At 35.0% G+C, this 27,382-nt stretch overlaps 1 protein-coding gene across 2 annotated transcripts in view; it reads left to right on the plus strand.

The window, feature by feature from the left end:
• Window positions 1-27,382, plus strand: part of samd4a (sterile alpha motif domain containing 4A) — an 80,447-nt gene that overhangs the window by 32,332 nt on the left and 20,733 nt on the right. For both annotated transcript variants that reach the window (XM_087290235.1, XM_087290236.1), the window contains exons 3-8: window positions 11,904-12,443; window positions 18,443-18,697; window positions 20,185-20,294; window positions 22,057-22,143; window positions 24,597-24,828; window positions 27,279-27,364. In XM_087290235.1, the coding sequence (XP_087146361.1) occupies window positions 11,904-12,443; window positions 18,443-18,697; window positions 20,185-20,294; window positions 22,057-22,143; window positions 24,597-24,828; window positions 27,279-27,364 (1,310 nt within the window). The remainder of the gene's footprint in view (window positions 1-11,903; window positions 12,444-18,442; window positions 18,698-20,184; window positions 20,295-22,056; window positions 22,144-24,596; window positions 24,829-27,278; window positions 27,365-27,382) is intronic.

A 27,382-nucleotide genomic window follows, 5' to 3' on the forward strand; every position in this document is an offset into this window, starting at 1 on the left:
ATGGAAGTCAATCGGTAAAGGTTTTCAACAGAAAAAAGAAACTTATAAGGGTTTGGTACCATTAGAAGGTGAGTAAATAGTTTTGGGTGAACCATCCTTTTAAATATGCAAATGAGGCATTTTTTCATTAAATATGTGTCAATCTGCAAATATTTCAAGCTCAAAATCTAAATTGTTGCTTCTTTTTTTGACAAATCAAAATAAATCAAATGTTCGTTTATAGAAGAGATTTAGGTTATGTGTCAATTTCACTTTGTAATTCAGAAAATACTGCGAACAGCAGCCGTACATGCATTCACATATGGAATAGTCCACATCAGCTGAATTAGTGCATCTTTATTTATTCTCTCCCTGGTTATGTGTTTGTTTTGTGTTTTGTTTCCCTTCCAAGAGATACAAAAGTAATGCATCATCCTCACAGGAACACAATGTGTCCAAACTTTGTTGACTCAACAACTGTAAAAAAAGGAACGAAGATCCCATTGTAAAGCAACCCTTGCTGTGTTTGTTGTGCTAACAAGACAAGTGTTGGATGATGGTGGAAGTCTAGAATCGCCTTGGTTGCATTCACAGAATGAACTTCAAGAGACACTGTGGTATTACCGTGATTTTACTTTCACAGTCATAAACTAAAATGTTGAGGCTTTTTTGTAGGCTGGAGTAATGATGCTAGGATTTTAAAGGAAGGAAAATGGCTGATTTATATAAAGTTTTAGAATATTTTCACTGCAAAAAAATTTAAAATAAATAAAATCTTAGAGTTTTTGTCTTGTTTCTAATACAGATCATTTTCTAAACAAGCAACAAACGTCTTGTTTACAGAAATAATATACCACTGGGGTAAGCTAAAAAGTCTTTTTTCAAAGCAGAAACAACTTTATTTTACTTGCCCCAATGGCAGAATATTTAGCCTGTTTTAAGGGAAAACTCACCTAATTTTGATTCATTATTTCTGAAAACAAGACATTATTTTTTGCTTGTCTAGAAAATGCTTCCTGATTTAAGAATTTTTAGATATTTGTATTAAAAGCAAGACAAAAACTTTAGTTTTTTTTTTTTTTTTTTTTTTTTTTGCAGTGTTGCTTACCATATTTTGAGCATAATGCCAAGTTCAGACTGCACAATTATCAAAGTAGCCATGCCACAGATGTTTTCACACTGCATGATTATCTGGGCTAGCATTCCGTCACTGTTGTTTTTACACTGGATCGGCGACAGAGGGTTTCACACTGCATGACTTTACAATAGGAAGAATCGCCAACAACTTTGTCTTGGTCCATAAACTACATCTCACAACCACACTTGCGTGTTTGGAAACAATGCAAGGTCAGATAGTATATAGTATCTTTTTATCAACTAAATAATGAGAAAGAAGCCTTTAGTGCGGTAGAAAATGTACCTATTTTGTTCACCTATAGGTTTGAAAGGGAATTAGCAATTTCTCTCCAACTTTTTTTTTTTCTTCGATCCGGTTGTGTTTTTGCTTAGATGACATGTCAAACAGACACGGGTGCTCCTGCCATGTTTCCACTAGTTTTTCGTCCATTTCATGTGTGCAAATAGACCAAAACGATTTTCTCAACCGAAAGACATGCTTGTTGATATTGTGGTCCTCCAACTTTCTGCTGACCTGGATGCTGCTCTCTCATTGGCTGTAGGTAATCGGTGATGTTATTTTCAATCAGAACACATTTCACACGGCATGATTTTGAAACTCTGACAAGTCCGTTTAACATGCCAAATATTTGATGGGTCTCGACAACTATCTCAGATCACATCTTTGATAGTTCATACTGTGTGATTGTTACTCATGTGAACAAGCACCAATTTGCCTGTGATTTCAGCCATTTTCTGCAATTTCTAAAAGCCAGTCGGCGAATGTAAATACGTGTCAATGGGTGCTTTTGAATACTATCGGTTGGGTTTAGGGAAGGTGCATAGAAAAAACGGCAGCTAAAAAATGTGAGGGCGGCATGACCGTTGTTTGACTGTAAGCTTGCGCCACTACTGCTCTGGTGGATTTGCGAAAACGAAAACTGCAAAAAACATAGCTCCTGCGACATATTTGACGCTCTCCAGATATGTATATAGGGGTACGTATTTACAATGAGCCTTAGTTTCATAAGAGTCCTAAAAAATGTGTTTATGTCCATGTTAAATTATGTTATATCAAGTAATATTATTATAATAGTATAATATGTTTTAAATCTATAAGTAAACACACAAAACATATGTATTATGTATAAAATATCTTAAGAAAAATATGTAAGACCTGCATATGAATTTGTTTTTAATAGCACTAAATGTAGATGCACCATGGAATTACTGAATATTGATGCACTTTATTAGGGTCAAAGGTGAAAAAGGTTTCTTACCATTTCTGCTGTTGTTAGCTCAGGGTGTGTGTGTGTGTGTGTGTGTGTGTGTGTGTGTTTTCAGCTGATGCCATCTCTGATGCTCTCATATAAATAGGGTGTTATCAGCAGGCCACTGGTGTTTGGAGTCAGTGTTGTGGTTGCCCTATTTTTAGCTTAAGAGAATCATGTGTCTGACAAACACATCTCCCATGCAGACACACGGTTGTGTGTGTGCATGACTGTTTGTATGACTCTGCGTGTGTTTTTATCAGCCGCCAATTGTGTCCCCTGGTGTTAATGGAGCATCTGGTGGCATTGGATAGAGGTTGTGTGTTATCGAGACGTGCATCCAGGTCAGGAGGGGTATTGATGTTGTTACGGTGGCCCGCAGGGTTGTTTATATTCGCTCTCTCTCTCTCGCTCTCTCTCTTTCTCTCTCATTAAACGTGACTCAAAGTACATCTAATTAAAAGGGGAAAACGTCTGTCGGCTGAATTCTCTGTAATGTGCACTGCTGGGGTTTAACCACTCATCTCCGTCTGCTGAACAGCACGTCTGTCTGTGTTTCTGCTTGTTGGTTTTTGCTAAAGGTCTGATGATGTTCGGGGATGATTGCGTTTTCTTTGTCTTTCACACTTTTTTTAGTGATCAGCATCTTTTGTTATGACAGGAGTTGCACTTTGAAAATAACAGTGAGGAAAAATGAAATTTCTGTCATCATTTATTCTTCCTCCACTTGTTTCAAACTTGTCTGAGTTTCTTGTTTTTTTGCTGAATACAAATTATGATATTTTAAACGAATTTTGGAAACATATGTATTGTTAAACTTGCTGTTTGTCAATGGCTATGGGTGGGGCCAGGCAGAATCTGCTGACGTTTTTTGCTATTTTGCGGAGAATTTTGGTAAACTCCAGATTTTTTGAGGAATTTATTGTGGTTATTTTGGTATTTTGGAGTATCATAACTAAAACCTTAATATGTGAAATAAAAAATAATAATTTTTTACATTTTTATTAATGTTAAAAATGCAAATCTAATTAGATTAACTTTATTTGGTAAACAAAGCAAGTCTCTCATATAATATATCTACTAAAATACAGAAAATAGGACTTTACAAACTGCATTGTACATAAATCAGATGAACATTTTTACATTAGTCAATAATATTACTGTAAGTAATTTAACAACTGAATAAATATAGATTTACACACATTAACTCAAGTGAATAAACAGAATTCCGCAGATTCCGTGTGGGTCTAGCTATGGGTTTCCAAGATTCTTCAAATTATCAGAGTTTGTGTTCAGAAGAAGAAAGAGACTCATAAAGTTTGCAACCACATAAATGGTGAGTAAATGTTCATTTTGTGGGTGAACTAGGGCTGGGCGATATGGCAAAAAATCTAGGTTTTTTCATAAAGTTTGACAGATTCACAATTTTGATTGATTGATTTATTTATTTTTATTGTTTTTTTATTTTTTTATTGTGTAACTAGTCAACGTAAAGCATTACAACAACATGACTGAAGTGACATTCTCTTTAACTTGAAAAACCACCTGGTTAAGGAACATTATATTTTTAATGGCCATGCTATACATAAATTGGTCAACAAGGTGTAAATAAATGTCAAACAAATTCATGAGTTAAATATAGTTGCAGAAGATTTGAATAAAATATAAAAGTAAATATTGTGCAATTTGAATTAACAATAAATACTTCTGTTCTGAATATATAGTGAGAAAATACCCATTTTAACCAATGTAACACATCAGTCAACTCAAAACGTTAAACAAATTTACAACAGTAAAAAAACAAACAAAAAAATACTGTTTGCATTGAGCAAACGTAAAGCATGTTGTTGATAAGTCACATGTAGCTGTTCTTTACAGGTTTCTTAAGAGGAAGACCAGTCTGTCTACTGTTTCAGGCTTTAGAGATGCTCTGTAAAAGGTTAAAACGTTCCCACCTGCGCTGAACCTCCTCTGTTTTGTATGTCAACATTTGGATGATTCACTGACTCCAAATTAAGCCATTCATTGGTTTTGTTCCTTAGTCAATCTGTGGCTATGTATTAATTGATTTTTTTTTCCTGTATTTTGATGTGATTCACCAATAAAAGAAAAGTTTATTAAATAGTCAATTTAAAATAATCTGTTTAATGAGTGGTTTCCTTGCTCATAAATTCAGTGGCCGAATTCATGTCAATAAACTTTTAACTGTAAATAAAATTATTAGGAACAATTTGTATGATATTCTGAGTCAGTCATTTATAAATCCCTGAATGAATCAGTGCTTTAAATGAATCAGTTAAGTGAACTTTGACTTACTTAATTAGACAGGGTTGTTTAGTGACTTTGTAGAAACAGTTTCTCTGTATTTTTCTTCTCAGCACATGTTCACCAAGAGTAGTTTGTGTTATTGAAGATCAGTGGTGTACAGAAACAAATTACAAATACTCAAATTACTGTAATTGAGTACTTTATTACTGCACTATGTTCCTTCAAACTGCAGTCACTACTTTATTTTTTATTGTCTATGGAGATTGGCGAAAGTAGAAGAACAGTCCTAAGATTCCAGTTCAATTAAATAATAATATGTTTGCATCATAATGAACAATTTCAAGACATGTTTCTAAAGCGTCCAAGAAGACATCCAAAATCTTTACAAGCAATTACCCTGGGACTGTTTAGACTGCATGACACTGATGAGAAGATGACGGATGTTTACTGTATGATGACTGAAAGTCAAATGGCATCAAGCAATCAGTAAATGCACTACAGAATGTTACGTTTAAACATCCTTGCACAAACTGCATGTAAACACATCAACCTTTCACGGTGTAACACTCACTACTCACTTCTCTTGAGTACTTTTAAAAGGGCTACTATTTTCTCATGTTTTGAGTAATATGTACAACAGATATTTACTCTACTTGCTCTACATTTTTGGCCAAGTAATGGTACTTTAGTTTGAGTATGATTTTCCGTACTTTTTCCACCACCGTTGAAGATCAGCTTCAAATTGAAGAAAGTTTGAAAGTTAAGTAGAAGTGGTGAATACAGGGTACAGTGTTGAAAACAACTGAATGCAGAGCTGTTTGAAGGCTCTGTGTGCTGAGAGCGGACACCATGAGGAGTTCACTGTACTACACTTAGTTTTACAGACTAAAAATGACTCAGTGGAGCCTGGAAGAAGGGCTTTCCTCAGACTGACCGCTCTGAATCAACTGTGATTCACAAACTCCCCGCAGAATGATGCTTTCTGTCTGTTTTCTCTCACTTTTTTTACTCACATGCATCTTTTTTTGCTTAGTTTGTAGTTGTGATGTTTTTAATAGTTGTTAACTACTTTACTGTAAAAGGAGGGACTTGCTGTTGAAACTGCTCTCCTTGCCAGGCCATGCTGGTTTTAGATGGATTTTGGAAAGTTTTGCTAAACCGTGTTGTTGTTTGTTATTTCATAAACCTGTTTTAGTCAGTTCAATTGAAGTTGTAGGGCTTACAACCTCTACTGAAGCTGTGACTTTTCTTTAATAACCTCAAAACTTTGTCTTTTTAGATTTATAATTAGTGTTTCACATAAGATATTTGTACTCTATACATACTTTACATCAGTGTTGGTAATATTGGATAATCATTTTACATTTAAAATACCCTTAAAGTTTACTATCGTCTCACTTAAACAATAAATTAGTTGCCTTGGAAAATAAATTAAATGTATAAGCTATTATCCTATTCTTCAATGAGTATGCTTGTTTTTGCGATTGTCTTTGAACTTCCGATTTAGCTCACTATATGGGAGAAATGACTAGGAATAATAAACGGCAGAAAATGGTCAAACTACTTGCTCTATAAACAAGTGTTTGCATGGCTATACAGAAAAATATCAGTTTGCAACATCAAGCAGTAAAACGAACTGTAGAGGTGTGAAAACACCCTGCTGAAACAAGGGGGTTTCATGGCCCTTTAATATTTAAAAATGAATGGAAGTGAATGAGACCAAAAGTCTCGAGCCAAAAAGATTCAAATGGCTGCACCCACTCTTATGCGAAGAATAAGATGAGTACAGTACTAGTAAAATGACAGAAACTGATAAAAAAGAAACCAAATCAAATGTTGATTGTATTGTAAACATGCTGAAACATGAGTTCAGTGCTTTTGCAATATAGTCTGTGCTTGAAAAATATCCAGTGCATTATTTTGTGATGAGCCTTGTGTGTAAATGAGAGTTTGCGAAAGTGGATCGACATCTCTCTGGAAGCTCAGTGAAGGGATGATCTTGGAGGAAGTGAATGGGGGGATGGTGGTGGAGGAAGTCCGAGTCTTGGAGATGAGTAGGCTGCATTGTTTTAGCAGCGGCTCTCCCTCAATATCCAGCTGGATGGGTGGAGCGTAGGAAGAAGAACCACGCAATGATGGAGGATCTGGCAACCGCTGAGAGAGAGCAGGACGCCAGCCAAACTGAACGCTGAGCTCTAATTTTAGTAGAGGAGTGTTACTGAGGGTCATGAGGACTTTATTACCAGATAAACTCATCACAACCTTTGGCAAGACACAAACTGAACCAGGATGAGTGGTGACACATAGTGGTGGACGTATAACCTTGTCTCATTAATCACTGGATGTCAGTTATGAGTTATTTTTCTGCTTTTCTGACTAAGCAATTTTTGATTTTTGATTTTTGCGGATTTCGTCACGTCTTAAAAATTTGACTTTTTCAAGTGGTTTTAGATTGTGGTTGCAAGCACATGGTCTTATTTAGTGCCGAAGACCTGAGCTTGATCAGATGTTTCCACCAAACTCTCTTTCTAATGTGTTTTATAGCAAGTAAATGCTGAGTAAGGGTGCATTTAGTTGATGTATTTTGGCTGTTCATTTACATGACGACTGTATTTTGGGAACCAAAAAATCCTCATTTTTCAAAACTGTTCAAGTATTAGTTTATAAAAACAGCATTGTTATAATCTCTGACAAAAATATACTTAACAAGGTGGCAACACAAAAGCTCCAAAATACCAATTTATTAAGTTAAAAGTGCTAAAAACGTTTCGAGCACACCGGCGCTTCATCAGACAATATAGCGTGTTGCTCTTTCTATACTCTCCGGATTACATGATCTCTTGCATTATCTCACAACAAAAAAATAGAAAAATATAAATTAGTGAATTACACAACGTACATATTTAAAACTAAATAAATATGTTATATAAAAGAGCAACATGCTGTGATGAATACAATCTGATGAAGAGCCGGTGTGCTGGAAACGTTACATGCTTTGTGTTAGCCTTTTTATTTTAATTTAGTATTTTTTATTACTTTATAGGTGGATCATTTTAAAAAACCTATTCAGTGACATAATTTGATGGTTGTTTGTCGCCACCTATTCTAACAACATTCACCAGCGTTAAGTTCCATTAAACGGTGATTTTAATCTTTACCATTAACATCAGTGTTAATATCTGAACTATAAACTGTTCTCCCAGTACTTCTGTGTTGTTAAATTGTTTGTAACGAACTGAAAAAGTGTAAAAACTGAACTCTCTCGATCAAACGCAGATTTAAATGCAGATTCGAAGGATGAATAAACACATGTAAATCATTGTCATTTGTCGTTCATGTTGCGTGGGTTTGAATTGAGTTCACAATCTCTTAATGTTTAATTGTGCAGCTTTACACTGAATGCATTGATGCAGGCTAAACAAACAGTGACAGAAAACACCATTACTTAATAACTTAAAAAGCATTTATGTCTTACCACAACTTTTTCCGTTATCATTATATTTTACAGGGAAAGGACGCGGGATGCGATCTCTTTGCAGTTGTTATAAATGTTGGATTAACCTACAAGTTAATAAAAGTTATTAATCCGCGGATCTTGTGAATTCGAACTGTGGGTTGTGATCTGTACGGATTACATACTGTGATCTGTTACACCCCTAGTATTTTTGTAGCTTTAATGTTGTCGCCCTGTTGAATTTTGCACTTTTTGCTGTTTGGCTAAGCACCCATTTAGAGTGAGGTGCGAGCTTTTGTGCATTTTTTTATAATCTCTGACAAAAAGAAAAATTGTAAGGGGAAATGTTGATGTAATTTGCATGTGTATTTTATGTTTAGTCTTGCATTTGTGTTATATTTTATGTTTAGTTAGCTGAAAAGGTCTTCAGGCCGACAGCAAAAACAACAGTGATGGACAACATCAAAGTTTTATACTGTATATATAGTGGCACCAAGAACTACTGGCATGGCTTGCATAATACAACGTTTTTGGGTCCATGTTGTCCACTGGGCCTTTAAAGATCTTACAATATTTTAAAAACAGTATTTTAGGCCTAAAAAATAATGAAATATTGTGTTGTAGGTCTTAAGTCAGGTCTTATTTTTCCTTTGTCCATATAAACCTACCCAATCAGGCCAACACCAATCCAATCACCAACAATCCATCACAATAAAACTTTTAAATCATCCAATATGGTTTAACTATATAAATTATACATTTTTTTAAGAACTTTGTAAAAAAAAATGCATGTAATTTAACACATTATTTTAAATATGTGCATAAGAAATAACGACATTTTATTTATTTAAATAAATAAATAAATAAAGAGGCTAAATCACACAGTTTTTTGATGTGTTTCAATAACTTATTAAATGTATATGTTTCTAAAGTTCAAAAGCACACTAAAAAAATACAGGTGGACAGATGCATTTTTTTAATCTAGATTAATCTCACTGTTATCTACTTAGTCTTGGAATTAAGCTAGTTAATCTAGATTAAAGTGGCTCATTTGAATTCTGTCGAAGGCATTCAGAATATGTGTGCTACCCAAATAATGACTAAAAGTAAGTCTTTGAGAAAGGGTTTCTCAAGCCAGGTGGCGCATTAGACCAGGGGCTCATCTCCTGTTTCCAAAATGCATCACAAACTGCTTGAGAAACTGTTCTACTATGATAATTGGGGATGAAAATAAATGATGTTCAATAAGATGTGCTTGTGTTTACAAACTGTTTATTCAGTTAATCATGAATTTTGAACTGTAGGCCTACATAAGCTCGAAACAGCGATTTTGATTACCTTAACTGAACTAAACAGAAATTGAATTAAGACATGTGGACTATGCATATACAGTATTAGAGGCATTATTAAAGTAAACACCTTGATCAAACTATTACTGTCATGTATGACTTTTCGCCATATTTTCTGACAAGATCCACACACGCTGCTGTCAGTAAAGGTGAAGCTGCTTTGACACAATCTACATTGTAAAAGCGCTATACAAATAAAGCTGAACTGAATTGAATATCCTGATAAGAAACGCAGATAACAAAAAAAAAAAAAATTAAAATCCAATAATTAATTCACAAGTTTTTTTCCATTTATTTATAGTTGTGAATTGCATTATGGGACCTTAATCTCTGCTCTGTTGACTTTTGATGTTGAAAAATTAACTCTGCAGTTTAACGAAGTAACTTTTTTATTGACATTTTATTAGTTTGAAGTAATATAATGTATAAAAAATAATATATTAATATAGAGAAATAATAATTATTTAATATAATTGTTATAATTAATATAAATAAAAAAATAACATAGAGAAACAAGTCTGTAAAATAGCAGAAAATGTACTGGCATTTTATTACAAGGTCTTTGTAACATAATATACAACACCAACCAGACAATATATCACTTTACACTAATAAAAATGTTCATAAAAGTCACTTTCTCAAACTTTTCAACATCCGAAGTTCAGATCAGAAGAATAACGTCCCGTAATACAATTCAAAAAGCATTAATCAACAGGGAAAATAAATGCACAAATCTCAAATACAGAAAATACATATAATCGTAATGCTAAGACTTCATCTGCGTCTTTCCATCCAGCAATATCCCAAACTGTACACAAAAATACGTATAGACAGAACCACAGCTCTGGATAAGTGTCCAGCAGTGGGTGTGAAGTGAGTTTGTCTTCTTGCCCTCTAGAAGCCCTGTCGGCCCATCAGTAAAAATAAAAGTGCCTGAAAAAGACTCCCAGAGAGACACTTAATCATGCCGTCGTCCTCAAGTCTGTGTGCTTCTGTCTTTAGCGTGACATTGGTATGAGGTCTAAACAAGCACAGCTCCCTGCTGAACATGACAGAAGAGCGCTGGACATCTCTGCTCACACACACAATGATCAAATGCTTATTTATGCTCCTGTTTCATTAACGCTACAGTCATCACAGTCTTGTTTCTCTCTTGAGTATTTTGCACTTTTGCAGAAACAGAAATTGGGGGAAAAACAAACAGGAGGGCTAATAATTCTGACTTCAACTGTAAATTCTCTATAGGAACCACACATCTTTTTTTTTTTTTTTTTTTTTTTTTTGGGTAAAATGTGACCTGGATATGTTTTACACAGCCTTCATGAGATTGCGGTCATGTATCATTAGGCCTACAAGAAGACATTCCTGGCCTCCATTTGTGGCTCCGTGTCCAAAGTAAAGAGAATAAATGAGTCATGGATGTAAAGTTGACTCTGCGGCCTGCGTTTCTCTATTATTGGTGCTGGACAAAGCCTCTGTCGTGACCTCAAATATCTATAGTTCCTATAGTTCATTTCTGAGGCATGTTACAATAGGCCATCTGACCCTGGTTATGAATAGTGTCCTCAAAGAATATTGAAAATGCAGCAGCTATTTTGTAGAGTGAAAAACAGGGATGACTTTGCTCATGTTGTTTTATTTATGCCATAAAACACATCTCATGTTTAGCGCACATCTGATATTTTCATTTTATTTTAGCATTTCATGTTGTGTAAAGATCTGCTAAGCTTTTAGTTTGCTTCATTTATTTACTTATTTCATTTCATACGTCTTTTTAATTTACGGTGGCAAAAATTGGCCAAACCAATTTATTCATTTAAACTTAATTGAAGAATTAATAAATAAATAATTAAAATAATATTTATTATTTATTTTAATATTTATTTGATTTGAAAATAAATGTAAAAATAATAATATATGATATTTAAATAAATAAATATATTTATTTAAATATGTTATTTATAAATTATTTGTTAATTATTATTTATTTTAAATGCATTTATTTGTTGATTATAATTCACCCTTTTATTTAAATAACATGAAACATCAAATATATTTATTTATTTTTATGTTTAAAGTGCTTTTTATTTATTTATCTATTTTACATTTTTTATTTGTTTTAAGTCATTTAATAATAAAGTGCCAATTTCTGAAACTAATGCAAAACATAACATTTATTTATTAACTCTTTTTATTAACATTTTATTTTATTTTAATTTCTTTATTTAATTCATTTCATATTTTACGTAGTTTTTTTTACGTAGACCCAGTTGAGACTCGAACCAGCAACTTTTTTGCTGTGATACGGATCGTGCTACCCACTGCGCCACCGTGATGCCCCTGTTGTTATTATTATATAGTAATTTTTACAGTGCCCTTGTGTGTAAATTAACTTCAAGTGTCTTATTTGTATATTGTTGTCCTTTTCTCTAAATCCATGCTAATATTTCTCTCTTGTTTTTTCAGTGTTGATCAGTCAGTGGCAAAGTGAAACGAAGGAGCGGGTCATCTCTCTAGTTCTGACCCACTTGCCACTTCTCAAGCCGGGCAACGTCGAGGCCAAAGTGGAGTACATGAGCCTCCTGCCGAAGATCCTGGGCCACACCATTGAACATGGCCGGCACTTGGAGGAAAGCAGGCAACTTTTATCCTACGCTCTCATCCACCCCGCAACATCCCTAGATGACCGGGCTAACCTGGCCCTGTGGCTCAACCACCTGGAGGAGCGTGCAGCCGCCCGAGGAGCCTCAGACTCGCTTGAACGCCCGCCGTCGTCCCACCATGGCCAGCCTCCGCACCTCTACCCACACCACCAGCGGTACGGGTCGGACGACCGACTCAACGGCTGGCAGAGCTCACGAGACTCCGGTCTGGGAAGTTGGCAACAACAACAGCAGCAGCAGCAGCAGCAGCAGGGCTGTGAAAATGGGCATCTTTCTCTGTACCCATCATCCTCTGTGCCTTCCACCATCAACGCTGTGGGTACAGGCAGTGGGACCAATTCAAGTGAGTGGGCTATTCTTTTCTTCTTTCAATGAAGTTCCTTATTTAACAGGGGTCGCCACAGCGGAATGAACCGCCAAGTATTCCAGCATATGTTTTACGCAGTAGATGCCCTTTCAGCCACAACCCAGTACTGGTAAACACCCATACACACTCATTTATTCATTAATTTTCCATCAGTTTGTTTGGTTATTTATCAGGGGTCACCACAGCGGAATGAACCGCCAACTATTCCAGCATATGTTTTAAGCAGCAGATCCCCTTCCAGCTGCAACTCAGTACTGGGAAACACCCATACTCTCTTACATTCACACACAAACACTCATACACTATGGCCATTTATTAATAGTAGCATATATGTTTGGACTATGGGGGAAACCGGAGCACCCAGAGGAAACCCACACGAACAGCGGCAGAACATGCAAACTCCTATTCAATTAAATATAGTAAAAAAATTAAATATCAGCTCATCGTCCATACTGCTGTTTACATTACTGTTATGACCCTGGTCTAGAGTCAAGGACGGAACAAAAAAGAACACTGGACAAATAAAATCGTTTTTATGAACCCTTGGGGTCGGGTCCATTTATTTGACCAGTGTTTTTTATGTTATGTCCTTGACCCGAGACTAGGGTCATAACATAAAGTGGGGGCTCATCGAGGATATGAACTCGGGACCCGGGACCTCTCGCACCCCAAGCAAGAGTCATACCTCTAGATTTACCTTACCAAGGCAACAATTTGGGCATTTGTATAACATTCTACAAAAGTTCCATTATCAGCACCACAGTTGATCATCAAAAAAATGATCATAAGTTTGACTTCAGCTTTATCTTCCACACATCAATATCCGAAGCCTTCGCCCATGAAGCGAAAGGAAAAAATTTGTAGATGCGGCACTGCTGTGCTGTGGGGCGTAACAAAGATATTCAGATTCAACATATCTGTGGTCAGAGCATGATATTTCCAGCTAAGAACGCAAGGGTCTTTTTTTTCTGATGAAGGAGACAGCTGAGGATATAAATAAGGGCACATTTAAAGCACTGCTCAACCAGATCCTCTTTATTTTTGTCTACTTAGAGTTTCAAAAGCACAAAGGACTGGTTTCACAAACCACCTCTGGAAGCCTCAGGATGTATAAGCTTTTAAAGCATTATCTTTTCTGTTCAATGGACAAAATACTGTTAAACTTGAATAAATCAACAATTGGGACCAACTAATATTATGTTATAGGGATACATTATAGCAATAAACATGACAAATTATCATATTTATGTTTATTGAATTCTATCTATCTATCTATCTATCTATCTATCTATCCATCCATCCATCCATCCATCCATCCATCCATTGTTGTTCCATCTAACTATCTATCTATCTATCTATCTATCTATCTATCTATCTACTGTATCTCTATCTATCTATCTATCTATCTATCTATCTATCTATCTATCTATCTATCTATCTATCTATCTATCTATCTATCTATCTATCTATCTATCTATCTATCTATCTATCTATCTATCTATCTATCCATCCATCCATCCATTGTTGTTCCATCTATCTATCTATCTATCTATCTATCTATCTATCTATCTATCTATCTATCTATCTATCTATCTATCTATCTATCTATCTATCTATCTATCTATCTATCTATCTATCTATCTATCTATCTATCTATCTATCTATCTATCTATCTATCTATCTATCTATCTATCTATCTATCTATCCATCCATTCATCCATCCACCCAACATTCTATCTATGTATCTATCTATCCATCCATCCATCCATCCATCCATCCATCCATCCATCCATCCATCCATCCATCCATCCACACATCCATTTAATTAGTGAATTTTGTTATTGAAATGTAATAATTTATAGTATTTATAATATTTTATAGTGATGTATTTAGTGAGTTTGGTCCATGTAGGATAACCAAAGTGAGGATATTTGTTTATCAAGTTTGATTTTAGGATAACTGGGTCAACAAAGTAAAAAGCAGTAGTTTATTTGTTTATGGATGTATGTACAGTGCTCAGTATAACTGAGAACACCCCATTTTAAAAAAGAATATTTTTGTCCATTTCTCAGTGAATATGGGCAATGTATTTTGGTGCGTTTATACAAAACAGATTTATTAAACAGACATATTTATTAAAATAATATTTAAAATATTTAAATACAAGCAAAATATTGCAAAAACAAAATTACAACCTACAAAAATTTCAACTAATTAAAAAAAAAAATTTTGCATCTCATAATTGTTCTATAACATAAATTTGGCTGTACTAGTTTTTGGATTGTTATCGTAAGTTATTTTGTTAGATAAGCTCCAGATTTGGCTTCACTATGACTAATCTAATGTATATGCACAAATATAATATTGTATAGCTTCGTTTTAAAAAGATGAATTTAAAAGATAGATATGTGAGGGGTGTACTTATATATGCTGAACACTGTTTGTATGTACAGTAAGTAAACATAATAAATTATGGTATTTTTATGTATTTCTGATATTTTATAATGACACAAACTAAGAGTTGAGATTCAGTTATCAAAGTGAGATCTACTGCACATCTACTTGTTTACAACAGATATAATAAACCTGTATCTGGTCAGTGCACTTGTTAAATGAGGATTTAAATTTAACAGTATCTTCAAAAAATCTAATCGCCACCCAGCATTGTAAACTGAATTAGGAGAGCATCCGGAGTCCTGCTTTACCCACACAAACACTCTCTCACCTCCCCAACAGAGCACCGCATACCATCCTAGCTCTTCCCTTGTAAGGTATCCTTTGTGGGGGGTTTGTATTTAAGGTAAATGGCTAATATTTAGGGACTGGAACTTGGTAATGGAAGCTGGGCACCTATTTTAAACTAGCCCGCAAAGACCTATACATAGTCCAAACATTTACAGCCGCATATAGGAAGAGAGGATGAACTCCACACGGCCTATAACGTATCTTTCGCATCTCATCTCTGTTTGTTTCCTCTTTCCTTTCACCCGTGATGGGCCTGAATGTTCCAGAAGAGGAGAACAGACTCACCTGTTTAGTGGGTGCAGTGGAAAAGACTCACAGCTTGTTTGGCTTGCCAGATTTTTTTCCCCCCTCAGAGGAAACAAATAAACGTGTGTTTATGTAGCTATTCAGTGCTACAGGAGCTGTTAGTCATTGCTGTTTTGACGTAAGAGATTTTTTTGCTGGCATGAGAGTTGTTAAAAGGCATGTTTCAATTCATTTACTTACACTGCTAACGATTTTGGTAAATTACTCAGCATATAATTTAAGCTATATTTTACTGTAGGACAGTTATGCGGTATGTTGCTGTATTTTAAAGTTGCATTGCTAGAATGACTGTATATCTTACAGTAAATATATTCATACAATTCTGTAAATATGTATACAGCAAAATAAATGGCAATGTGAATACAGTATTTTTGCTTTAACCGATTTACAGTAAGTTGCTGGCAAACTGCTGTAGATTCTACAGGAAATTGTCAACAGTGTAGCATATGAGAAGGAGGGGCATTTGTTTCTTTATTAGGACATTAAACATGATTTCTTTTGTAGTAAAATGTGGTAATTGATTTAATGCAAGTTAAGAGCAATTGGCACTGAGAGTCAAAAACACATATACAGGTAAAACACTAGCAATACCTTACTCAATAATATTTTAGTTTAACCCTTTAACTGCTCCATTAAGGTGAATAAAATGTTTGGATTGCATTTATTAACTCCTAAAGTCACTAGTTAACACACTCAATGCTTTTTTTTTTTCAACACAGCCCATAATTTCTAAAATATCAGCCTCTACCTAATGGTTGATATGTCGGTTTATGGTAAAAGTAGCAAAATTATTACATATGCTATGAAAATATGAAGTGTAAGACCAATTTTTTTTAAAACATAATCAAAATAAAGCATTTTTAATACTAAATAATCTTTATTTTTTGAAGTATGCCCTAAAATATTTCAGATTCTCATTTAACATGCTTTCTTGTTTGTTTGTTTTTTTACAATAAAATCAAAATCAAGTGTAGTAGTGCAACAGGATAATGATTGATTTTTTTTCTAAACCAACAAGGCTGTGTGTGTAAACCATTATTTTAAAACATTCATTCATTCATTCATTCATTCATTCATTCATTCATTCATTCATCTGGGGTCGCCACAGCAGAATGAACCGCAACTTATCCAGCATATGTTTTATGCAGCGATGGCCCTTCCAGCTGCATCCAGCTGTGTGGCAAACTTGCTACCCACTGCGCCACCGTGCAGCTTATTTAAAACAGTCATTCTTTAATTAACTTTAACAGTCATTATTTAAAACAGTACAAACATGGGCAACCATTTGGTAGAGGGGCAGTCAAAGGGTAAACTACTTCATTAAAATGAGCTGAATCAACACAATTTTTGAGTTGTTGTTTTTTTGTAGGAGGGGCAACTTAATTATTTTATGTCCAATCAACTTAAATTTGTAAACGGCATTAAATTAAATTAATAGATTTGCACTGGGATGACATGAAGGGATTGTGTGGAAGCCAGCATTTTTTACAGTTACAGGGTTGTAACTGAACATTATTTACTGAACATTCACAGCCTCTGCAAACAATCATGTGCTCACTGACCACACATTTGCTTGTCATCAGGGATGAGAACCAGGAACTTTCATTAAGAACTGGTTAGAAATATTTCACACAAAAGAATAAAAACAAAAGATTCAAAGTTATTTTTAGTGAGTCAAATTAAGCAGCTTAAAAGTGTAGGCTGATTCCCAAACAAATGATTCTTTTGAATGGTTAATCTGAACAGGTTCTTATCAGTGAATCATGTGAAGTAAAAAAAAAAACATTAAAATCTATCTATCAATCAAAATTTTTTTTTTTATTGAAATGTTATATTTGGCCCATGTAGGATAAACCAAAGTTATTTATTAATTATTTGTGATGTTATATTTAATAATGAATAACTTTGGTAAATTATTATTGTTAGATGTTTCCATGTCATCTAAGCGAGATATTAAATAATAAGATATAAGTAAGGAAAGTAAAAAAATAAATAAATGCATAAATATATTATAACATACAAATAAAAACACTTTTAAATAGTTGAAATACTAAATTATAGTCATTTAGATTTTTTATAATATTTTTTAATGATGAATTAGGTGAGTTTAGTGGGATTTTAGTCCATTTAGGACAGGTGTGATCAATTCTACATTTCTGCACATTTCAGACGCAACCCTCACCAAATACCCCTGCCTGTAATTATCAAGCGCTGTTCGGGTCCTAATTGATTGGTTCATGTGTGTTTGATGAGGGTTGGAGCTGAACTCTGCAGGAAGGTAGATCTCCAGGAACAGGGTTGAACACCCCTAATTTAGGGTAAATAGGTCAACAAAGCAAAAACATGACAATGAAACATAAAAAAAGGATTAAGTGAGGCTTTTAGGTGTAAAAATAAGTGTGGTCTTTTGTTTTTACGCTAGCCTTTTTTGTTAGCCTTAACTACTCTTTAAATGCCTATTTTTTTGTCTATATACTACTGTATATATATGAAAGAAAATTATTAATGGGTTAATAAAATGAAATTAAATAGAATCTAAAAATTTGTGGTTGTTTTTTCGTCTCATAAAATAGTAAAATATAATAATAAAACGTATATATGATATTTATATGGTATATTGAAATTCTCTATTATTTATTTATTAATTATTCAAAATAGCTCAGGAGTATGAAATAGTATCCTGTTGCTGATATTCATTACAGTCCAAAATAATTTAGCATACTTGAAGTGTAGTGTGACCCCCATACGATTGTCCACACCACCTAGACAGAAAATAGTATGTTTTAAAAGTTCTGCTTAGCAACGGCACATGACCTAATCATAGAGGGTCATCTTAAAGCGTTTGCTAGAGGTTTCCGGAAATAAAACAGCCCTGACTTGTTGACAATGATCCTCACGGTGCATGTGTGTTTGTTTTTCCTCAGTCCTGTCAGTTGGGCAGCACAGTCCTCTGAGGCGTTCGGTGTCTCTGACCCCTCCGATGAGCGGTGGCTCCAACCAGCCACTGGGCCACGGATGGCTGTCCCAGGAGGACCTGCGTCCCCGCGGGCCGGCACCCGAACACGCCCCCATCTCCCCCCAGAGCAGCGTGGCGTCATCGGGCAGCGGAGGCAGCGAACACCTGGAGGAACACACTGCCGGCCGGAGTACATTCCATGAGGAGGGCAGCGGGATGAGGGGTGAGCCACCAAAGTCATACGCAATTAATATGTACAGATGCACTTGGATTTTTTTTAACTAAAGCATGACAAGAGGGCTGTATGTAAGAATTTGACATGATTTATTTGTTTTTTTATAATTATTATGTGTAATATAGTGTGTGAATTACTTGTAACAAAGCATAAAACCTAAACCTTTCGGAGTAATCCATAAAAGCCTGGCGAGTGATTTTGATTTGAAAAATTCAGGGTGTTTTGCTGGGAAAATCAAAAGGATGTGCTGTTTCCTATTGGGATGTACTGAAATGAAAATTCTGGAATGCACTTGGATAACAACTGAAACCAAAAATGCTCTGTGATAATTATTTATCATTTTATTATATTTTATTATGTGACATAAAAAAACATCTAAAAAAATCAACATCACTGCAGAGTGAAAACAGCAGTTAAGAAAGCAACTCTTAATCACAATATGGACCAGTTTGTACAAGATGGTTCAAAAACTGTCCCGCAAAAAAACATTCCACATGGTCCTTTACATAAAAATCAGTCTACAGGCTTTTCAGAAACAACCCTTAACACTTGAAAATTCCTTCATCATTATAACAGCACTGACCTGTATTTGTGTTTCAATTATTCCTTGAAATGCTGATTCATTCAGTAATGATACAAAGCATTTTTGAGTGAGTCATTGATTGATTTAATAAAATTAAATTGAAACATTTAATATAATAGTAGATTCTGAATCATCATTAATATTTTAGTTGTCTGTTCAGAATCATGGAAGACTCTTGATCTTGGATTTAAACTATAATTATAAAAGGATTTCTGCAGCTCTAGTTTGTGTAAACAGATATTAGAAATATGTAGTAGTCATCATAACGATCACACACCTTTAATTACTAGGTCACTCACAGCTGAAGTCAAAATTATTAGCCCTCTTGGGAATTTCTTCTTTTTCAAATTTTTCCCCAATGGTGTTTAACAGAGCAAGGAATTTTTCACAGTATTTCTTATAATATTTTTTCTTCTGGAGAAAGTCTTATATGGTTTATTTTGGCTAGAATACAAGCAGTCTGTAATTTTTTAAAACCATTTTAAGGTCAATATTATTAGCCCCTTTAAGCCATATTTTTTGTATTGTCTAGAGAACAAACCATCATTATACAATGACTTGCCTAAATACCCCAATTTGCAAATTAACCTAGTTAAGCCTTCACATAGTACTTTAAGCTGTATCGAAGTCTTGAAAAATATCTAGTCAAATATTATGTACTGTCATCAAAGCAAAGATAAAAGAAATCAGTTATTAGAAATTAGTTATTAAAACTATTATGTTTAGAAATGTGAATCTTCTTTCCATTAAACAGAAATTGGAAAAAACAAACGCAGGGGGGCTAATAATTCAGGAGGGCTAATTATTCTGACTTCAACTATGTAGGAAATGGAAGAAATGCTACAGTACCTTGCATGGCTTTTCATGCTAATCAATAATCTGTCTCTCTCAGATGTGCCGGCGTGGCTGAAGAGTCTCCGTCTCCATAAGTACGCTGGGCTTTTCTCCACCATGACCTATGATGAGATGATGTCACTGACGGAGCAGCAGCTGGAGGCTCAGGTCAGTGGTCTCACCTGTTAGTAAACTCTGCATTTCTCTACTTTTAATAAATAACTTATATTTGGGTGAATTGTTTTGCCTTGTTTTTTTTTCTTCTAATGAAAAGTGTATATTCTGTTTTTACTTAAGAACATTTTACAGGTTGTTTTCATGAAATAATAAAAGATAAGTTTTGTATTTAAAGAAATTGACCGATTATTTTGGCTGGCATGAAATTGGAATTACAGTAACATTTGTTTATTGTTAAATTTTTGGCTTGTTTTGCAGGATTTATTGCATATTTGCTTTTTACTTAAAAATAATTTTCAGGCTATTTTTATGAAATAACAAAGGATAAGATTTGTATTTAAATAAACTGACCAACATTTTTAGGCGGGCATAAAACACATTTGGATTACTAAGCACAGTCAGATTTACTTATCATGACATTTTGGACTTGTTTTGTAAGATTTACTGTGATTTGTTTTTTACTTAAGAATAACTTCAAGGCTATTTTTATTAAATAATTTACAATAAATCTCAAATTTAAAGAAATTGGCCAACATTTTTTTGGCCTGCATAAAATAAATTAGTAACAAAAAAGTAACATTTAACCTTTTAGGAAATGTTTTGCAAGATTTACTGTATTTTTTGTTTTTTTTAAGAACACGAAAAAAAAAATATATAGAGGGTGCTGATATTACTTAAATATATCACAGCTATCAGCCAATCAGATTTAAGAACCAGACAGAACTGTTGTATATATATATATATATATATATATATATATATATATATATATATATATATATATATATACACATACATTCATTTATTTATTTTGGCACCCGCAAAGGCAGGGAGAACATGCAAACTCCACACTGAAACGCCAACTGAGCCGAGGTTCAAACCAGCGACCTTCTTGCTGTGAGGCGACAGCACTACCTACTGCGCCACTACCTCGCCACATATATACACACACACACACACAGTTGTGTATAGTCAGAATTATAATAATTTTGACTATACACAACTGTTCACGTGGGTTTCCTCCGGGTGCTCCGGTTACCCCCACAGCCCAAAGATATGTGGTACAGGTGAATTGTACAGTGCTAAATTGTCCGTAGTGTATGAGTGTGTGTATGAATGAGTTTGTGGGTGTTTCCCAGATATGACTTGCGGCAGGAAGGGCATCCGCTGCTGAAAAACGTGCTGGATAAGTTGGTGGTTCATTCCGCTGTGGCGTCCCTGGATTAATAAAGGGACTAAGCTGATAAGAAAATGAATGAATGAACCAATGTAATTATGTTTTTCAAGGAAAGCTATCAAGTTCAAAATACCAATCTTGCGTAAAATAAATTAGAATTACTAACAAACATTGCAGGATTGGTTTCTAGCAAGAACAAGATACGAACATGCTGACATGAGAGTTTGAGCTAACCACAAGACTCAATTACTTCTCACCATTTATGTGATGCGGGAGATGAAAATCAATTATAGCATCTTGATTTGGCTAGCTTGCTAGTTATGTTGTGCATTTAGCTCTGAATAATTGTTGTAGCCTGTTCTGTTTCCGGCACAGCTGCTGTGCGTTACCAATGCAGATCAAATGCCAAGTTTTTCTGTCTGAAATCAGCTTTTATTTTTGGTCAATCTTTACAATTCTGTCCATCATATCAACATCTATAGATTTCTACAGTTGCTGTGTAAATTGTGGGGCTAGTTGCAAGCGTCTGTTATGTCACATAGGATGTTTTAACTGTTGTTTTTCTCCTGAATATAGCAAGTCACCAAAGGGGCACGGCACAAGATCATCATCAGTATTCAGAAGCTGAAAGATCGACAAAACATGCTGCGCTGTTTGGAGAAGGTCAGAGCCTCTCTTTCTTTATCTTTTTTTCAGTTACAACCTTCATTCTTTTGATCTTCTCACAATTTTTTATTCATTTAATTTTACAGCAGATTATTTTTATTACTATATGCAGGGTTCCCAACTGGTCATGGAATATTTCTACAATATCTTTGAACTTTGAAAGCTCTATTCCAGACATTGAATTTTGTTGAATATAGGAGAGTAATTAACTTTTTTTTGTTTGTTTGTTTTTGTTTGTTTGTATGTTTTTCAAGATCTACATTGTTGTTTTCATACTGTAAAAAAAAATTTTTTTTAAAGATTATTGCTACCTTAATTTTTTTTTTGTTGAATCTAATTAACTTTTCTAGTAATTTCAATTTACATTAATCTTACAAAAAATATTAAGTTAAACATTGTATAACTTAAATATTGTATTATTACAATTAGAATTATCATAATCATAATAATTAAGTGACATAAAAACAATTGTTTTCATCACTTTTTGTCATATTTTTTTACATTCTAGCAAATCGTGCATACGCTACCTGGCAAAAGTCTTGTCGTCAATCCCAGTTGTAAGAGCAACAGATAACCTGACTTCTAGTTGATCATTTGGAAAAGTGGCAGAAGGTAGATTTTTTAGATGAATCATCTATTAACTGCATCCCAATCATCACAAATACTGCAAAAGAGGACCCGCATGGACTCAAGAATCTCATAGAAATTAGTCAAGTTTGGTGAAGAAAAAATCATAGTTTGGGGTTACAGTCAGTATGGGAGCGTGCAAGAGATCTGCAGAGTGGATGGCAACATCAACAGCCTGAGATATCAAGACATTTGTGCTGCCCATTACATTACAAACCACAGGAGAGGGTGAATTCTTCAGCATGATAGTGCTCCTTCTCATACTTCAGCCTCCAAATCAAAGTTGCTAAAAGCAAAGAAGGTCAAGGTAATCCAGGGTTGGCCAGGCCAGTCACCAGACATGAACATTATTGAGCATGTGTAGGGTAAGATGGAAAAGGCATTGAAGATGATTTCTAAGAATCTTGATGAACTCAAGGAGTCCTACAAGAACGCTTTCATTGCTATTCCAGATGACTTTATTAATAAGTTATTTGAGTCATTGATGAGATGGATGCAGTCCTCCAAGCTCATAGGAGTCATACACAATATTAATTCTTTTTTTCACTGCACCATGACTTTATATTCTATACTGTACATTATTTCTGTTAAGTGAGTAAGCAAATTCTGTCTATTCTGTCTATTTTGTCTAAGCAGTCAGACTTTACTGTCCTAATAAAATAATAAAAATCAAGGCGTGATCATATTTTATTTAGGTAAAATATTCGTGATATAGAGGCATTTGCCTTTCATATAAGCCATTTCTGATACCAAATGATCAACTAGAAATTAAGTTATTATTTGTTGTTCCTAAAACTTCAATAGGCGACAAGACTTTTGTATATTTTATTATTAAGCTCTTATTTTAACATATTATTTTAACCCTTGTGTATTGTTCAAATTGACTCCCCTTTTGTAATGTTCATGGCTGTTTTTGCCCCACTGACTTCCATTATAACCACAATTTTTTAAATCAGTCATCAAAATCATCAATAATATAGTGTCAATGTTTTGCAATCAAAAATGTCACTATAATGGAAGTCAATGGGGCAAAAACAGCCCTGAACAAAATGAAAAGGCTGTCAATTTGCCCAGAGTGGATTAAGTTTTTTGAAATACTGCAAAGCATTTTTCCAAAATATGTGTCAAAATAAGATGTCGCCAAAAATCATTACATCTGCTGAGACAGAAAGTTGTGGCCAAATTAAGCTTCAAAATCACCCTAGAGTGGATGAAAACATCCCCAACAGCACACAAGGGTCAACATTCTATTATTAATATATACGCAGAGGCATGTTTTTCATTCATTATTGGTTATGGAAATTCAACTTTTTAATGAAAGCCAAGACATTTGACATTTTTAGCTTAAAGTGGGCCTTGATCTTTAACTCTGAAGCCCAAACCTTCATCTTCACCATTTTCACATTAATTCTGAATGTGTAAAAGCTAAAACGTCATCTCTTTAATTCAAGGACACACAATATCTGAAACAACAAGAGACAGGAAGGAGCCAGATGTCTAATTTCAGAGCAACCTTTCCATCTCGATGCATTTGTAGCATCAGAAATCAGACACCTCCCTCCATTTAAAGTTTTAATGTGCCGCATGTGTCGGCCCCCGTTAGAGACAGCCAAACAAACATGCACGTATTTTTGGTAGACCTTTATTTTGTCCTCACATGTCATTTTCCGCCTCATTACATGTCTGAAATATCCCGACACCCGACAGTTGCCTGTTTTGAATTTATGGAAGCATCCAAAATAATACTCCACCACAACCTTCAGCGTAACAACTACGCTTGCATCCATTTATTTGTCATCTCTCCCTCTCGCTCTTGCTTTCAGGATGTTTTGGAGGGAGGGAATCTACGTGCTCCATTGCAAGAGCTCCACCAGATCATCCAGACACCCATTAAAGCCTGCAGCACGGAGGAGTCATCACAGCGCCACCTGCTGAGCACAGAAGGGAAGAGCGCCATCGCCAGCTCACATCTGGGAGGAGGAGAGACGGAGGGAAGCTCCACGCTCATAATTGAAGGAGACATACCCGCTCAGTTCATCCGCGTCATGGGCAAAGGTCCGCACAAACTTCTTCCTCTACTCTGTGAATTACTTGTAGCTTTTTGGGAATTTATGTTTACTTTCCATTTTCTGTAGTTCATTTCTTCTCAATTAATGTTACTCTATCATCAGATGCATGTTAGCTAGTTTACATCTGAATACACATTTATATGTACCGTATATATACAGTATATATATATATATATATATATACAACATTTTCACACTCAATTTTTTTTTACTTTTCCAGCAAGTGTGGGAAAAGTACATATCAACATATGTATACATACAATCACCGGCCACTTTATTAGGTACACCTTACTAGTACGGGGTCGGACCCCCTTTTGCCTTTAGAAATGCCTTAATCCTTTGTGGCGTAGATTCAACAAGGTACTGGAAATATTACTCAAAGATTTTGGTCCATATTGACATGATAGCATCACGCAGTTGCTGCAGATTTGTCGGCTGCACGACAAATATATCCTGTTAAAAAATATCCTGTTCCACTACATCCGAAAGTAGCTCTATTTGATTGAAAATCTAGTGACTGTGGAGGCCATTTCAGTATAGTGAACTCATTGTCATGTTCAAGAAACCAGTCTGAGATGATTTGTGATTTATGACATGGCGTGTTATTCAATCTACTGGAAATAGCCATCTGAAGATGAGTACACTGTGGTCATAAAGGGATAGACATGGTCAGCAACTATACTCAGGTAGGCTGTGGCATTGACATGATGCTCAATTGGTACTAATGGGCCCAAATTGTGCCAAGAAAATATCCCCCACACCATTACACCACTACCAGCTGAACCGTTGATACAAGGCAGGATAGATACATGCTTTATGTTAAGGATGCCAAATTCTAACCCTACCATCCGAATGTCGCAACAGAACTCGAGACTCAATCGAGAGCTCAAAATTCTATTGTCCAATTTGGGTGAGCCTGTGCGAAATGTAGCCTCAGTTTCCTGATCTCAGCAGACAGGAGTGGCACCCGCTGTGGTCTTCTGCTGCTGTAGCCCATCCACCTCAAAGTTGGACGTGGTGTGAGTTCAGAGAAGCTCTTCTGCATATCTCGGTTGTAACGAGAGGTTATTTGAGTTACTGTTGCCTTTCTATCAGCTCCAACCAGTCTGGCCATTCTCCTCTGACATCTGGCATCAACAAGGCATTTGCACCCTCAGAACTGCCGCTCACTGGATATTTTCTCTGTTTTGGACCATTCTCTGTAAACCCGAGAGATGGTTGTGGGTGAAAATCCCAGTAGATCAGCAGTTTCTGTAATACTTAGACCAGCTCGTCTAGCACCAACAACCATGCCGCGTTGAAAGTCACTTAAATCACCTTTCTTCCCCATTCTGTTCTGCTCGGTGTTAACTGCGACAGATCGTCTTGACCATGTCTACATGCCTAAATGCATTGGTTTGCTGTCATGTGATTGGCTGATTAGAAATTTGTGTTAACGAGCAGGTGTACGCATAAAGTGGCCAGTGCGTGTACATCTCATTATATCAGATGCTATTTGTTATTGTATTCTGTTGTATAGTATTCTAAGGAACAATTTTAGATGGCATTTCTGTTTACCTCAAGCCCAGAGTCACTTACTCTCTTTAATGTTATTTATTTGCACGTTTAAATGTGTCAGATTTCATCTTCACTTTATATTTATTTTAATTTCAAAGGGTGCAGATTAAAAGAGACAGGCAGATCACACTGCAGGCACATGTGCAGATTCCAGAGTTTTTATTTCATGCCAAAGAGTAATATTTCGTACTTATTTAGTTTTAGTAAGATCAGTTAATACAAAAGCAACCCAATTACATTTTTTTCAAGCAGTTTCAAGCACTTTGTCCGAAATTTAAGCACTTTTCAAAACTTCAAAAAGGTAGATTAATATACAAGCATTTTTATTTTAAGATTTCCATCATCTGTTTATGCATTGCATCTGTAAAGCATTCACATTGGTTTTGTTTTTTAAAAATGTCAGTTATTTTTGTTTGTTATTTTGTTATGTTGCATCCTTATTCCATATTTGAAGCAATTATGAAGCATGTTTGGTCTATTGCAAAACAAATGGTTCCATTTTATGAATTAAAAGTCCTGGTATTTGTTCCATTTATTCCATGTCTATTGTGATTTCCATCAATTCAATTCATCTTTATTTCTATAGTGCTTTTACAATGTAGATTTTGACATGAAAGTTCTAGGAAACTGAAAGTCAGTCAGTCCAGTTTTCAGAGTTGAAGTTCAGTTGAATTTAAAGAGCCCATCAATGCATTTAAGGTCACTTTCCATTTCCATACCTTTATCTTACAGACAGGAAAATGGGTCATTAGATGTCAGATAGAGATTATGTCGTTTGCTTTGCTCGTGCTTTTGCTGGGCTTTCCATAAATATGAGATTTCATATATTCATATTTCAACAGCAGTAGCTAATGTTGGAATTTTTTTTCTTTGGAACAGTGTGCACACAGCTCCTCGTCTCTGGGTCAGATGAGGAGAACATTAGTTCCTACCTACAGCTTATTGACAAGTGCCTAATCCATGAGGTGAGTGTTAAAGAACTT

This window comes from Danio rerio, chromosome 17 (genome assembly GCF_052040795.2).
Source record: "Danio rerio strain M-AB ecotype USA chromosome 17, GRCz13ab, whole genome shotgun sequence".
NCBI classification, from domain to species: Eukaryota; Metazoa; Chordata; class Actinopteri; order Cypriniformes; family Danionidae; genus Danio; species Danio rerio.